The sequence below is a fragment of the Spea bombifrons genome, chromosome 5 (assembly GCF_027358695.1).
Source record: "Spea bombifrons isolate aSpeBom1 chromosome 5, aSpeBom1.2.pri, whole genome shotgun sequence".
NCBI classification, from domain to species: Eukaryota; Metazoa; Chordata; class Amphibia; order Anura; family Pelobatidae; genus Spea; species Spea bombifrons.
In genome coordinates, this window is record NC_071091.1 from 39366912 (window position 1) to 39380653 (window position 13742).

The 13742-nt window shown below is 38.1% G+C and overlaps 1 protein-coding gene across 1 annotated transcript in view; it reads right to left on the bottom strand.

Moving 5' to 3' along the window:
* Window positions 1–897: 897 nt before the first annotated feature.
* Window positions 898–13742, bottom strand: part of ITPRID1 (ITPR interacting domain containing 1) — a 60137-nt gene continuing 47292 nt past the window's right edge. Inside the window, 8 exon segments of the mRNA XM_053466973.1 lie at window positions 898–1252; window positions 1731–1790; window positions 1793–1981; window positions 4366–4477; window positions 5468–5595; window positions 6176–7393; window positions 10570–10640; window positions 10859–10960. Coding sequence (XP_053322948.1) covers window positions 1217–1252; window positions 1731–1790; window positions 1793–1981; window positions 4366–4477; window positions 5468–5595; window positions 6176–7393; window positions 10570–10640; window positions 10859–10960 — 1916 coding nt within the window. The 3' untranslated portion in view covers window positions 898–1216.

The window sequence follows — 13742 nt, forward strand, 5'->3', positions numbered from 1 at the left end:
CATTAGTATTTATTCACACATATCGTATAAATTCTGTTTTATTCACAAACTCAAGTCTGTTGTGCTAGTGAAAAACATTAGCAGTGGATTACACTAATGGCATAATAGCGACAGACTCTGCAGGTGCTATATAAATACATTTTTACGTTTTTACTCCATTAGGAATATGTTATAGAAAAAAAATATTACAAATGTACTATTATATAATTCCAGATGTTGTGCACCTGGTTTATTTTTAGAATGTATTAAATCAATCATTTAATATTACTGTGTACATTATTTGCAAATGTCATTAATGAGGCTTCAGTTTGCTGAGTTCCACCTCCTTAGTGCTTTAAAAATAGTTTTTTATGCCATTTCTTAGCAATGTAAAGTTTTTCTATGTATTGATCTCTGGGATGAGGCATGCAGAGGAAAAGGTGGTAATAGGATGGATCTATTTATTATACATTTTTGCTAATTGGGATACTGGGCTGCTCAGAACTGCATCATGTTCATGTTATTATGCTAATAAACCAGTCTTTGCTTGGTATGTTTTGCCAAGCCAAATTGAAGTATATATTCTACTGAGTGTAAAGTATTTGTCTTCAGTAAATTATGTCTTTGTCTATGTGTTACTTTGATATTTGTCCTCTGTACACAGGGGCAGAACAACAGGGGACACAGCTGGCCAAAACCCCCAGGGAGCCCGATGAGGGAGATCACATCATCTCTCCCAGGGAAGCCCCAAAGAAAAAAAAAGAATTGTGTCACTCCTTAACTGCATATTTCTAGAGTATATGTTGTGCTTATGAGACATCCCTGTGCTATTTTGCTGACTCTTAGAGGCCAACAGAACATGGTACCCTCTGATATATAAGCATGCTTAATTGAAATGAGAAATAGTATTAAGGACAGTTCTGAAGATACCATTCAAAAGGTGTTTAATGATTCAAAAACAAAATTCATGCAATCTGCAACCTATATCTAGCATAAATCTGTTTTAATACAAATATGATTATATAAGTAATGCATTTCAGGAATGCATCTGTTAAGTTACCTGGTTCCTTAAAAGAATAACAGGTAAAGGATAACAAGGGTCACTGTTACCGTACAAAGCAAATAAAACTTCAGTTACATCTCAAATACCAGAACATTTTTAAGCAAAATGTCCATTTGCCTTAATGAGCATCTTCAATTGTAAAATATTTTAATATGTCAATTGTCTGGAATACTTTCAGGAGTTTTTAAAGCTTCCGAATGATTTCTTGATCTAGGAAAAAAAATAACTTGTGTTAGAAATGCATATAACTGACCTTAACATAACATAACATAACAACCTTTAGTTTTATCTACATAAAAATTGGAACAAGTTATGACCAAATTATAGAGAGGGGAATATTACATTAGATACAGATTAAAAGTAAAATGAATTACTGCAAAGTACTTAAAGACCCTTACATACTTCCAATTAAGTAGCCCTTTTATGCTTAGTTTGATACACTTGTTGCTGAGTGAGGCACCAGGAAAAATAAATCCACTCTGAATTTCACTCCAGGGATTACCTGACCTTATATGCCTTTTATTATTCACATCAGCAAACAACCTCCTAAGAAAAGTCAATGAACGCTGAAGTGCTTGTTTTGGTTAGGACAAATGTGTTCCTGATCACACAGGGAGCAGCATTGCACTAGATGTGATTAGTGGATAACCTAGCATCTTTAAATTCATATATTGTTGAAATTGCTTACGTTTTGCAAAATGGAACTGAAGTCGGTTTTTGGTTTGTGTGACTGCAGTTGCTCTTTTTGTCAATTTCATCTGGTTTAAAGGCGTGAATTGGTGTTTCATGAGATTTATTTTTGGAAGATGCCGATGATGTGAAATTTGTTCTTGTCTGAAGATTACCATACTGCCTTGAATTGTTCCCTTCCCGTTGCCAACTAGAAAACTCCAATTCTGCATACAGTCTTGATTGCTCTTCCAATGCCTGTTCAAGTTGCTGAAAACAAATGAAGAAATAGACATGACTTGAACTAGATGGTCGCTGTAATTATACAATCCACCCACTTAACCCCTTCAGTCCCTGGGGTTTTCATAACCAAAAGACCAAAGTATATTTTGACATTTTTACCATATGTTTGGTAAAGCATGGTTTCCAGTTTCCATATTTAATGAACCCATACAAATTATACACCATTTTGCTCAGGACAAATAATAGAAATACATATAACATAATTATTAGTGCTAATAGAAAAAAAAACTATACATAAAAATAAAAAAAAATCTAACTTTGGTAATCCTCTCTTCGTCTGCATCTCCAGTGGAAATATTCAGCCAAAATGGCGCCGCTTCCGGCGACATCCTCTACCCCAATTTAAGAATTGGGGAGAGAACATCACCAGGAGCTCTGTCATTTTGCAATATGATAACTTGCATAGCTGAGCTTCTGGTGATGTCCAATCGGTGGATTGGGGGCAGAGGACATCACCGGAAGCTCCGCCATTTGGAAGTTCGCCGGGAGTTTATGTCCGTGGAGATGTGGGCAAAGAGAGAAAAAAGAAGAGGGTCTTGATGTCTTTTTGCTGGCGACACAAAAATATGCAACAGGGTTGATGTTCCTGGAGGGAGAAGCCAAATAGCAAATGATTTAGGTACACTGAAAAAATGGTCAGAGCTGTGGCAACTGGCATGTAATGTGGATAAATGCAAAGTAATGCACGTAGGGCATAAAAACCCAAGAGTAAAGAATATTCGATACAGCCTAACCTCACCATGTGAGGACATTCTTAAGTTCTTAATTTTCACACCCTTATATAGTTCCACCAGCTGGCTAACTTCTCTCCAGGTTGCCTTAATCTTAGCCCTCCACCTCATTTTACATGGAGGGTATGTTCTCTTATCCTTCTTGAGTGTGTAGTCAAGCATTTCCAGCATTGCAGCAGCTGTAGCAAATATCAGTTCATAGGTCTGTGTTATGGTGGTAATAAAGATTGCCACGAGGCATCTATTGGCATCTTCTAGCATACTAGGTGATGGACCTTCTCCATTGAGCCTTGGTAATCGTTCTTGAGGGTTGACTGAAGCTAGTCTATCCATAATCGTATGCCTCATCTCAGCTGCTGTGCTCTGCAGATGGCAGTTTAATAATAGTGAAGACCCAGCTTCTGCTGTCAGCTGCACAGTCTTTTGTTCTTCTGGGTCTTCTCCTGGCTCTCCAGTCATAGTTCTCTTGTTTCCTATATCCCCTCTCATTAGGTCTGCTGTTGCAGTAGCAATCCATCAATTTCATGTTCTCTTGTCTTTTCCATTTATGGTTTGTTCAAGTTCAGGTAGCCCACTTGTCATCAGATTGTCCTGATTCCTGATAACATGGATGCTGTTAATTATAGATAGATAGATGTATAGGCTGTTTACAGCCTGTATTTGTGGGAGGGGTCTTAGGGGGTATTTATACCCCCCTTCAACATCCTCTTCTTCAGGGCGTTACATTTGCGTTCTTCCTGCCCGCACCCACCCTCTCTTTACTCTCTGTGCTCCCCTCAGTCTCTATATTCCTATCCCCCTTTCTTCTCCTTTATGCCCCTTTTCCTATCTACCTAAGGGGACATTTTTTGGGGTCTAGGCATCTCTTCCCCGCTGGGCATTTCCTACATGTTTTACCCCTACCACAAATATATATATATATATATATATATATATATATATATATATACGCACATACATACAGACACATGTATACACTGTATGTATATATATATATATATATAAACATACATATAAACATACTGATATTCAATATTCTCTTTGTTTAGTGCAATTATCAAATTTAATGATTTCCTATATGTGGCTAAACTGCAAAATATTTTGGACTGTCACCTAGGTGGGCTGCATGTACAGTCTACATATACAGACAACTTATCTTTAGGTTAAATTTACTAAAGCGGTGTGAGATTTATTACTTAGATTCCATTTTTACTATTTATATGTTTTTGAGTTTTTGTATTTTTACCCCTATATTTTGTTATGTGATACACAGTCTGCTAGGTGTCTATGGACAGCTGAACATGAAAAAAGATAGATTCCCATAGGCAAAGTGTACACTTGAATTGTAACCTAAAGGAGAAAGTAAGCACATATAAAATCCACAAAAGGACCACTGAATGATCTACTCATAATGTAAATACTGTCTAAGGTCATTATTAGTCTAGTCACTGAGACAGTGTAATTAAAAGTAAAATAATGAACATATTTCTAGCAGTAGTCAAATGTATTTAAATTAGAGCACTTTTTACAGCCCTTTCCTGATTGAGGTAGATACTAATATCACATACCACACAGCTACAGTTTTTCTTCACTATGTTACATTGTACTTAGATTTCATACCATTGAAATTGTTTCTTTAACATGATGTGCTCTCTCATCTAAATGGAATTCCAATTCTGACATTTCTTTCAAAACACTACGACGTAGCAAATATAGTCTTCTTATTTCTTCCCTAAATAAAAAGAAAATATGTACATGTGAGGAAACAATATTGGAAGACCCCAGATCTTCATTGGTCAAGCACTGCAAACACACACATGTATCATCCTGTTTATAAACAGAAAACATCTAATTAAACATTAGTTTTTTTAAGACAAGTTTTAATATTTCTGGTTTAAATGCTTTAGGGTAGTGATTTTTTTTATATTTTTTTGTTTTACTTGTGGAGGGGTAAAAGGGTATTACTTTTTTTTCTTTGTACTGCTTTCAGGGTAATATGCATAGTGGTGATCTCACTTGCATCTTACAGAAGCCAGTGATGACCTATAAAGTTTATTTTCCTTGAAATGTATTTTTTTTTAAAATATTTTCTATTTTTTGGAATGGGACAAATTTGTGTTCTTCCCTGTACTAATCATTCTGCCATCAATAAACATGGCTCCAGTTTGGGAAGGCCCTACTGGGCCTCTTCTGTGCTTCCGGCTGGTGTATGCTTGGACACGCGATTAAGCATTCAGGCAATAATGGTATACCAGTTATTGTGCCAAGCACGTTCACACTAGATCTGTTTTCAGGAAGCCAACAATGCTGGCTTCTGTGAACAAGGAAGAGTCCAGGCTGTTGTTATACAGTTATATCTTCTGTGCAGTAGCAGGCAAATCACCCTGCCACTGCAAATAAGACTGGAACGTCATGTGGGAAATCTTGCATCTCATTTTATGGATGTACCAGTACGTCCATATGGACAGAAAAGGGTTGATATCTTTTTAAGAATAACAGCAATACGTGTGGATTAGTTTCTTTCATCTATTGTGTTATAATTTCTGCATGTATGTATATACCAAACTTTATGGACGCATGTATTAGAATCATGAGAAATGCTTTACTGTTGCAGGGCCATGGTGAAAATGTATTAATCTTTTTATATGCCCAGTTATTGTGCCTAGTTATCTAGTACCTTTAAACATAAAAGAAGTGATAATAATACATATATAGTACATACCTTTCTTCACTTGAGAGTATATGGAAGCATCCTGCTTGCTGCTCAGTCAAAAGTTGCTCAATGTCCAGTAGCTGATTCCGAAATATATTACATGCTTTTTTGATGTTTTCTATATCATTGCCTGTACACTGGGCAGAGCAACAATATAATATTACAGAGCTTGTGAGACAAAAAAAGAACAATTTTTCTACCTGCTGTAAAAGATCAAGCCTTATTCACTTCGCAGCGTTCAAAAATCACTTTTTCAAAATTATAATTAACCTGCACATTGTTTGTGAGTTCCCACTGAACTTACACACCCTTGTCTAATACTCACAAAAGTTGCATGCTTCTTTGCTTTTGTCATTTTGCCACCAGGATGGATGGTTAATGCAGCCCTTTAGTGAGTTTTTGTTGTGAGAACTGTGATGTTAGACATGCACGCTGCATCAATTCAATCTTTAAATACCCACATTAAAGTAATTGTGCATAATCTACTTATAACTGCCTACCACTGGATTTGTGATCTGCTTCTTACTCTCTCCCACTCATATACCTCAGAGGTATCACAAACCCTCCTTGCATTGTGCCCCACAAACCTTGAGGTCAGCCGTGGCTTAGCATAAGGATTTGCCGACACACTTGATTCACTACATGGCATGCTAGTGAAGAACATACAAAAAATTAGTACTATGTTTTAGTAGTGTTCCATAGGATTGGCATACATACCAGTGAGATATTTGTAAGGGACTCTTTCAATAATATCAATGTTTCTGTTAGTTCCTTTTCTAGATTGCTGTGAATTAGGTTAGGTCCCAAAGATCCAATGTGATTATGCGCTGAGGGCAATCCTGAAAAACAGCAGTGGTGGCAGTGGCAACAATGACAACAGTGACAGCCTGTCCCCTGTAGTGATATATGACATGGATGATACAGACCACAAAGACCTGTATCAAAACAAAGTGACTCTGTGAGAAAATCTCTGTGAAGCATGCGGTAACAGTTAGTACAGTTATTTGACCAATTCATATCAGTTTGGCTGAATGCCTCTTTCTTCTCAGCATTATTTTCCTTCTGCTCAGTTATTGTGGAGTGAAAAGAATGTTGGCTTCTTAAGTATCCATTTGTGCTTTTAGAATCATATATTAAAGGTGGAGACATCTGAATGGTCACAGATTTATAAATGTTGGTGCTCAGTTTTGTTTGGAATGTGCTCTTCTTATTTTCATAGGAAAGACTTGGTTCTTGTTTTTGGTGATCTGAAAAACTGCCATGATTCTGTATTGGAGAACAGAAGCTTGGAAAACCACTTATGGGAAGAGGTGTGCATTTCATTTCTGATACTTCAACTAAACTATCAATATGATAGTGACTGAATGTATTTTCAAACATATCTTCGCCAGTATTACTTTTGTCTTCAAGATCACTTACACTTTTGTCAGGGCTGTTTTGTTCTTCATGCATCAATCCATAGGTGTAATCATCACTTCCCATAGCTCTGCCTATGTAATGTGTTTTGTATACCGGAAAGTCAACTTCTGAGACATCATTGTTGGTGTATTCATCTTCCATTTGAACATTTGGTCCACAACCTTGCAGGTAATGTTCTTCACTTTCACTTCCAATTCCCTGCTGATTGGTTTCTGGCAGCATTACTCTTTGATGCATTTCATTTAAAACACCTTTGTCAACTTCATCTATAGAACTTTCAAAGCTCTGAAACACACCATTACTATTTTCAGTATTTATTGATAATACCCTGTGTTTTTCTTGGTTTACTTCAACTGTATCACCTCTAGATGGCACTTCATATTTTCCAAATTCTTTATCAAGTTCATGGCCGTTTTCATCATCAGAAATTCCACTACATTTTTGTATGTTTTTTTCCATGAGGGTTGTTTGACTGTCAGTACTATTTGAAGAAAAATTTAAACTTCCATGCAGGTTCTAGGAGAAAAAAAAACATACAATGTCATTCTGCAATAAGAATAAAACAAAACAAACTTTAAGTAGTTACCTAAGCAGGTGTTGTAGTACTATTAAATATCTCTATTATTATCTATTTTATACATATAAAAGCCTGGCCCCACCCTATGTGACCAATAATTCACACAAAGACTCTGCCAGAAAGAGCATTGTGCAAGTACTGATGCTACTAGATCATATTGTGTGAGCTAAGTGAGCTAAGGGGTGGATGTCCTTAGAAATAAATAAGTCAGCTTAAAAACTAAAAATATGCTAAGGTCTATTCACTAAGCAAAAAACTAGTGAAAATTTCAAGGGATATGCATGAGAATTGCAAACTTGAAGCCAAAATATCACAGTTCTAACAGCTGTTAGCTATTTTGGACTCAGTTTTTAAATTCTTCTACAATTTTCATGAAATGTATTTCCCATCCATTACTCTTTTCCCAATATGTACTTTTTAACCCCCTCCTGGATGTCTCACCATATCTTTTTTTATTAACACTCTCCTTTGCTTCTCCCTGATACTCTTTCTTTACCAATTCCTTTTCACCCTCCTTTATGCCTTCTCCTATCATTTTTTTAATGAAATTACTCATTTTTCTTGTCTAGTCTTAACCTCACCATTACATCTCACCCTCAATCATCTCCTCCAAGTTTTAGACCCAGTGATGTATCCTGACCTAGGCCGATCAAGACATCTGGTGGGCCTGGTACAAGGCAGATCTTTGATCACCCCAACCATCCTATTTACGTTATGGTGGCAACCACTTCTTCCTGTCTTTTCGTACTGGTTAAAATAGTTTAGAAAGGGTCCTTCCAACTTAGACTGGACCAGGTTGGAATGGCCCTTTATAAACTATTTTGAGTGGGAGACAGGAGTGAATTGGGGTCATCTTACGTCACAGTGTGCAAGCAGCCGGTCAGCAAGCTGCAGGAGCGGTGAGAGGTAAGCGAGGGCTTATATGTATGTATGTGAGTGAGCATAGATGTGTAATTGTGTGTATGTGATGTGAGCATGAATGTGTAATTGTGTATGATTATGGATATGTAATTGTGTGTATGTGAGCATGGGTGTGTAATTGTGCGGGTGTCAGCATGGGTGTGTATGAGTGTCAGGCACCACAGGGATTCGAACCTGCAACCCTGTGGATTCTAGGTAAATCACTATCGACTACTCCACTGGGTGGATCTTGGATTGCAGTGTCCTTCTGCCTCTCCTTGGACCATGCTGTTCCCTAATCATGCTGTATTAAGATGGAGGACTACCAGGGAGCATTGCATGGAAGAGAGGGGCTGCTGCATAATGTGTACAGGTGATGTCAGATAGAGTTGTGTGTCAGGAGGGTGATTTTGGGGAGTGGATTCCTTTCCTTACTCCCCCTTCCCAGGCTTTAAGACGGTACAGTTCTGTGATACAGAAATTACACCCTTTTTGAATTCCAACAATTAGGTAAGTACTACCTCGGATGAATTGGTCTCTCACATCATTGTGTAAGAATTTTGGCCCACTCTTCTTTACAACGTTGCATCAGTTCATTGATGTTTGTAGAGATTTGTTTTTGCACAGTGCTCTTAAGGTCCCGCCACAGCATTTCAATCGGGTTGAGGTCTGAACTTTGACTGGGGTATTGCAACACCTTGATTTTTTTTCTTTTTTAGTCATTTTGTTGTTGATTTGCTGGTGTGCTTGGGATCATGACCCAAATTCAGTCAAGCCTTAGCTGTTGTATTCACATTTGACTCTAGAATACTTTGGTATACAGAGGATCTCATGTTGACTCAATGAATGCAAGATTGCCATGTTTTGTGGCAGGAAAATAACCGCAAATCTCCGCCTCTTTGATTGACAGTTGGTATGAGGTTTTTGTGCTGATATGCTGTATTTGGTTTTCGTGGAATGTGGCGCTGTGCATTATGGCCAAACATCTCTACTTTGGTTATGTCTTTCCAAAAGTACATTGTTCCAACAGGCTTGTGGTTTGTTCAGATACAACTTTGCAAACCTAAGCGTTGCTGCCATGTTATTTATAGAGAGAAGAGGCTTTCTTCTGGCAACTCTTCCTGACAAATCATACTTGTTCAGTCTTTTTCTAATTGTACTGTCATAAACTTTAGCATACTAACTGAGGCCTGTACAGCGACCTTATTGACCTTGGGGTTAATTTGCTGAGACATCCACTCCTGGGAACATTGGGCACCAACCATTGCTTCTCTAAGATAACCGCTTTATTATTATTATCATACTTTATTTATAAAGTGCCCTGTTCCCGCAGGATCTTACAATCTAGGTGGATAAGGGGTGAGAAATCTTGTCTTTTGTCCTTAACATTGTGTTAACACACACCTAAATGTCCCAGACCAGCAAACTGCTAAAACTTTGGCTTTTATAGAGGTGGTCACACTTGTTGATGATCAATTAATGAAGGGCATTTGATTAGCAGCACCTACCTGCTATGTAGCATCTTAATTCCTATGAAAGCAGTAAGGATGTACTTAGTGTTTCACAAATGGCTTCTCCATTTTGGCTTTATTTTGTTGAATAAATATGTCATGGTGTAATATGTAATGTGTTGTTGTTTATCTGAGGTTGCATTTATAAAATTTGTAGACCTGCTACAGAACAAATTTATTGTTGTTATGTCCTGTTATGTAAAGCCATCGCATTCAAAGAGAGTGTATGTTCTTTTTCACACGACTGTATATTTTTTCATGCCTACCTTCTCTCCTGCGAAATGTTTTTCCATACCTCCTCTCTGTAGGAGGTATGCTCTGTATGCACTCCAGGAAGAGATGTCACATTAAGGAGCTAAGTTACCCTGAGAGAGTGTTAGAGACAGCTTTTCATAAAGCAAGCTACCTCATTTTTGAGGCAATCTTCAGGTAATTATGGACAGTAGTGAGGTATGCAAAATACCAATTCAGTATAAGTATAACAATCTTTAAAAATGTCTCTGAATTTAGGATGTCATCAACACCAGATATTGACTAAATTCCAATTTATAGTAATGTCTTCTTTGGAAATGTACAGCAATTGATTTTTTATAATATATCAATGAATTATATCACCATCTGTTTTACTTTTTGGGGGTACATGTTTTCCATTTAAATAATATTATAATAATTATTACTTTAAGTAGCTTTAAAATGCCACTTACTTGTAAATGTTCTGGTGGTTCATCTTGAAAGCCACTGCTGTCAGACTGACAGCTATTTGTTCTTGTCATTTCTGCAGGTATTAAATAAACATATGTTATGTTAATAAATGAAAGTTAATTGAACAGTTTGTAAATGTATTGATTAGAAGGAAATTTTTAAAATAGAAGAAAACCAAATATGATGCATTGATTTCATGCTTGCCTCTTGATCAATGGCCTGTGGGATGTAGGGGGATAAGTAAAAATACATGTATAAAAATATTTTCTTTTTTTAACATAAAAACCCTACCTACTCCAGCCTTACTCCTAAATCCTCCTGGTGGGAAACGGGTCCATCCAAGGCAATTTAAGTCCATGGAATACACTGAAATTAATGGGCCAGCTGGTGCTTCTATGATACAAAGATAGATGCGTGGACCATTGCTGGATGGCTTAAGAAAGTAAGACAGGTAACAAACTTTGTTGCGCAGGACAGAGATAGAGGGAGGGTGCGGGATGTGGTCCAAGCCCCTCTAAATGAGATTTTATTTATTTTTAACTCCACCCTTACTCCAATGGGCAGGAGGTGGGGAACAAAAGTGCAAAAGGGGCAATACTGCAACCTTAACTCCCCATCCCACTGAGAAGGTTTTTTAGATGATTTAATACCCTCACCTCCCTTATCAGGGGATGTGGAAAAGGTGAAAAAAGGGACATATACTCTCAAGGGTTACTTAATCACCCTCACCAAGCATGAGGTGGTGGAACAGGGGGGCATTTATCACCCTCCGCCCTTGGCTTTGGTAAATTTAGTAAATGTATCAGCTATAAACTCACATTTTTGTCAACTCGCGACCATTATTTCTTTAGTGAATAGAACAGAATGTCTGGCTAGACATTATCAATGTGCTCAGTCAGTACAATATATTACAAATATAGTACCAATGCATAATAAAATTATATTTCTTTTTCACATCTGTGACCATATACCTTGTAGGAAATAATTGTCTGGGGTATGGTGGCCACAATGACCATTTCTTTCCAGGACCTTTTCTAAATCTGACAATTATTTTAGAGTTCTAAATGTAAACTAATGACCATGAAAACATTTCTGTGGACTGCTTCACATGTATCTTCTATTCACAAATGTGCTGTGCATATACAATATACAATCCAGTGTAAATATACATGCACATGGTACCAATTGTGCTAGCACAACATACAAAAAATGTTAATACATCCCATTGTACAGAGCTGTAGAATATGATGTGCTATTTAAAATAATATATTTGTAAACTAACTGATACATGCTTTTAGGGCTGCAACTAACGATTATTTTAATAATCGATTAATCGGCCGATTATTTTTTCGATTAATCGATTAATCGGATAAAAAAAAACAATATGCAAATTTTTCGTTTATTTAAAAGAATTTAATGAACTGGATGTTAAAAAACAACTTAAAATTTACATTAACATTCTTATTTTGTTATGATGTAATAAAAAACAATATTTTCAAAGTACAAGAACCCAAACACAATATTTATGAAACAAAATAACCCCAAACATTCTAAAAAGAGGTGGACTATTACTGTTCAAGAAACTTTGCCCCAGCACTTTGCACTTTGCACCCAGCACTTTGCACCCAGCACTTTGCACCCAGCATTCAGCACTTTGCACCCAGCCCTGGCACTTTGCACCCAGCACTTTGCACCCAGCCCTGGCACTTTGCACCCAGCACTGGCACTTTGCACCCAGCACTTTGCACTGTGCCCCTGCACCCAGTCTCTAACTCTGCCCTGCACCCAGCCCTGCCCCCACATTCTGCCCTGCCCCCACACTCACACTCTGCCCTGCACCCACTCTGCCCTGCACCCACACTCACACCCTGCCCTGCATCCCCACCCCCACTCTGCCCTGCACCCAGTCTCCCACTCTGCTCTGCACCCACACTCACACCCTGCATCCCCACCCCCACTCTGCCCTGCACCCAGTCTCCTGCCCTGCACCCCCCACCCCCACTCTGCCCTGCACCCCCACCCCCACTCTGCCCTGCACCCACACTCACGAACCGCTCTGTGCGAATGGAGCCACTCGCACAGAGCGAACCGCTCTGTGCGAATGGAGCCACTCGCACAGAGCGAACCGCTCTGTGCGAATGGAGCCACTCGCACAGAGCGAACCGCTCTGTGCGAATGGAGCCACTCGCACAGAGCGAACCGCTCTGTGCGAATGGAGCCACTCGCACAGAGCGAACCGCTCTGTGCGAGTGGAGCCACTCGCACAGAGCGAACCGCTCTGTGCGAGTGGCTCCATTCGCACAGAGCGATTCGCTCTGTGCGAGTGGCTCTGTGCGATCCGTGCACATAGACATGAAGAATACTTACCTCCGGAACGCGTCACATCCGTCACGTAGCTAAAAGAAGGCGGAGACTGCAGAGCGTGTAGCAGAAGCGGGGAACGCTCGCGGAGGTAAGTAAAAGGAGCCGAGTGCTCCAACAACGAATTGATCACTCGATTAATCGATAACGGAAATCGTTATCGATGATTTCCGTTATCGATTATTATCGATTTTATCGATTCGTTGTTTCAGCTCTACATGCTTTTTTCATAACAAAAAATACCCCTATTTTGTTTAAGTAGAACATATAGTCTTATATCCTGTGTAAAGCAAGGTCCATTAACACATACATTTATATGTTAAATAAAGCATACATTTCAAACTTTAAAATATAATTGTTAATTTGCTTTGTATAAAATGTACAACTATAATCAGTAATTTCTACTTCACTTTTAAAGATCCCCAAAAAGAACATTTTTATTATTTTTTAAAAATGCAGTTCCAAGAAGTTTCCACATGATAGCAGTAGTGATTTATTTGTTCTGTATAATTTGGGAAATATATAAAGTTAATCCTGATGTTTATGGTATTTTTTGAATCTCATTATTAACTGATACCGTTAAGAGACATGTTATTTAAGTGGAAAATGGGCAACTAAAAAATAAGCTTCCTTACCTTTTTCTGCCACAAATGCACAATTCATACTGTATAAGTATCGAGATATACTTCTTAAACGCATTGCCACAAGTGTATAAAATCAAGCTTCGCATTCTGCATTTACAAACATTTGTGAAAAAAATGGGTCATTTTCATCCCTGCTAGATAATCCACAGTCAACTGTAAGTGGTATTATT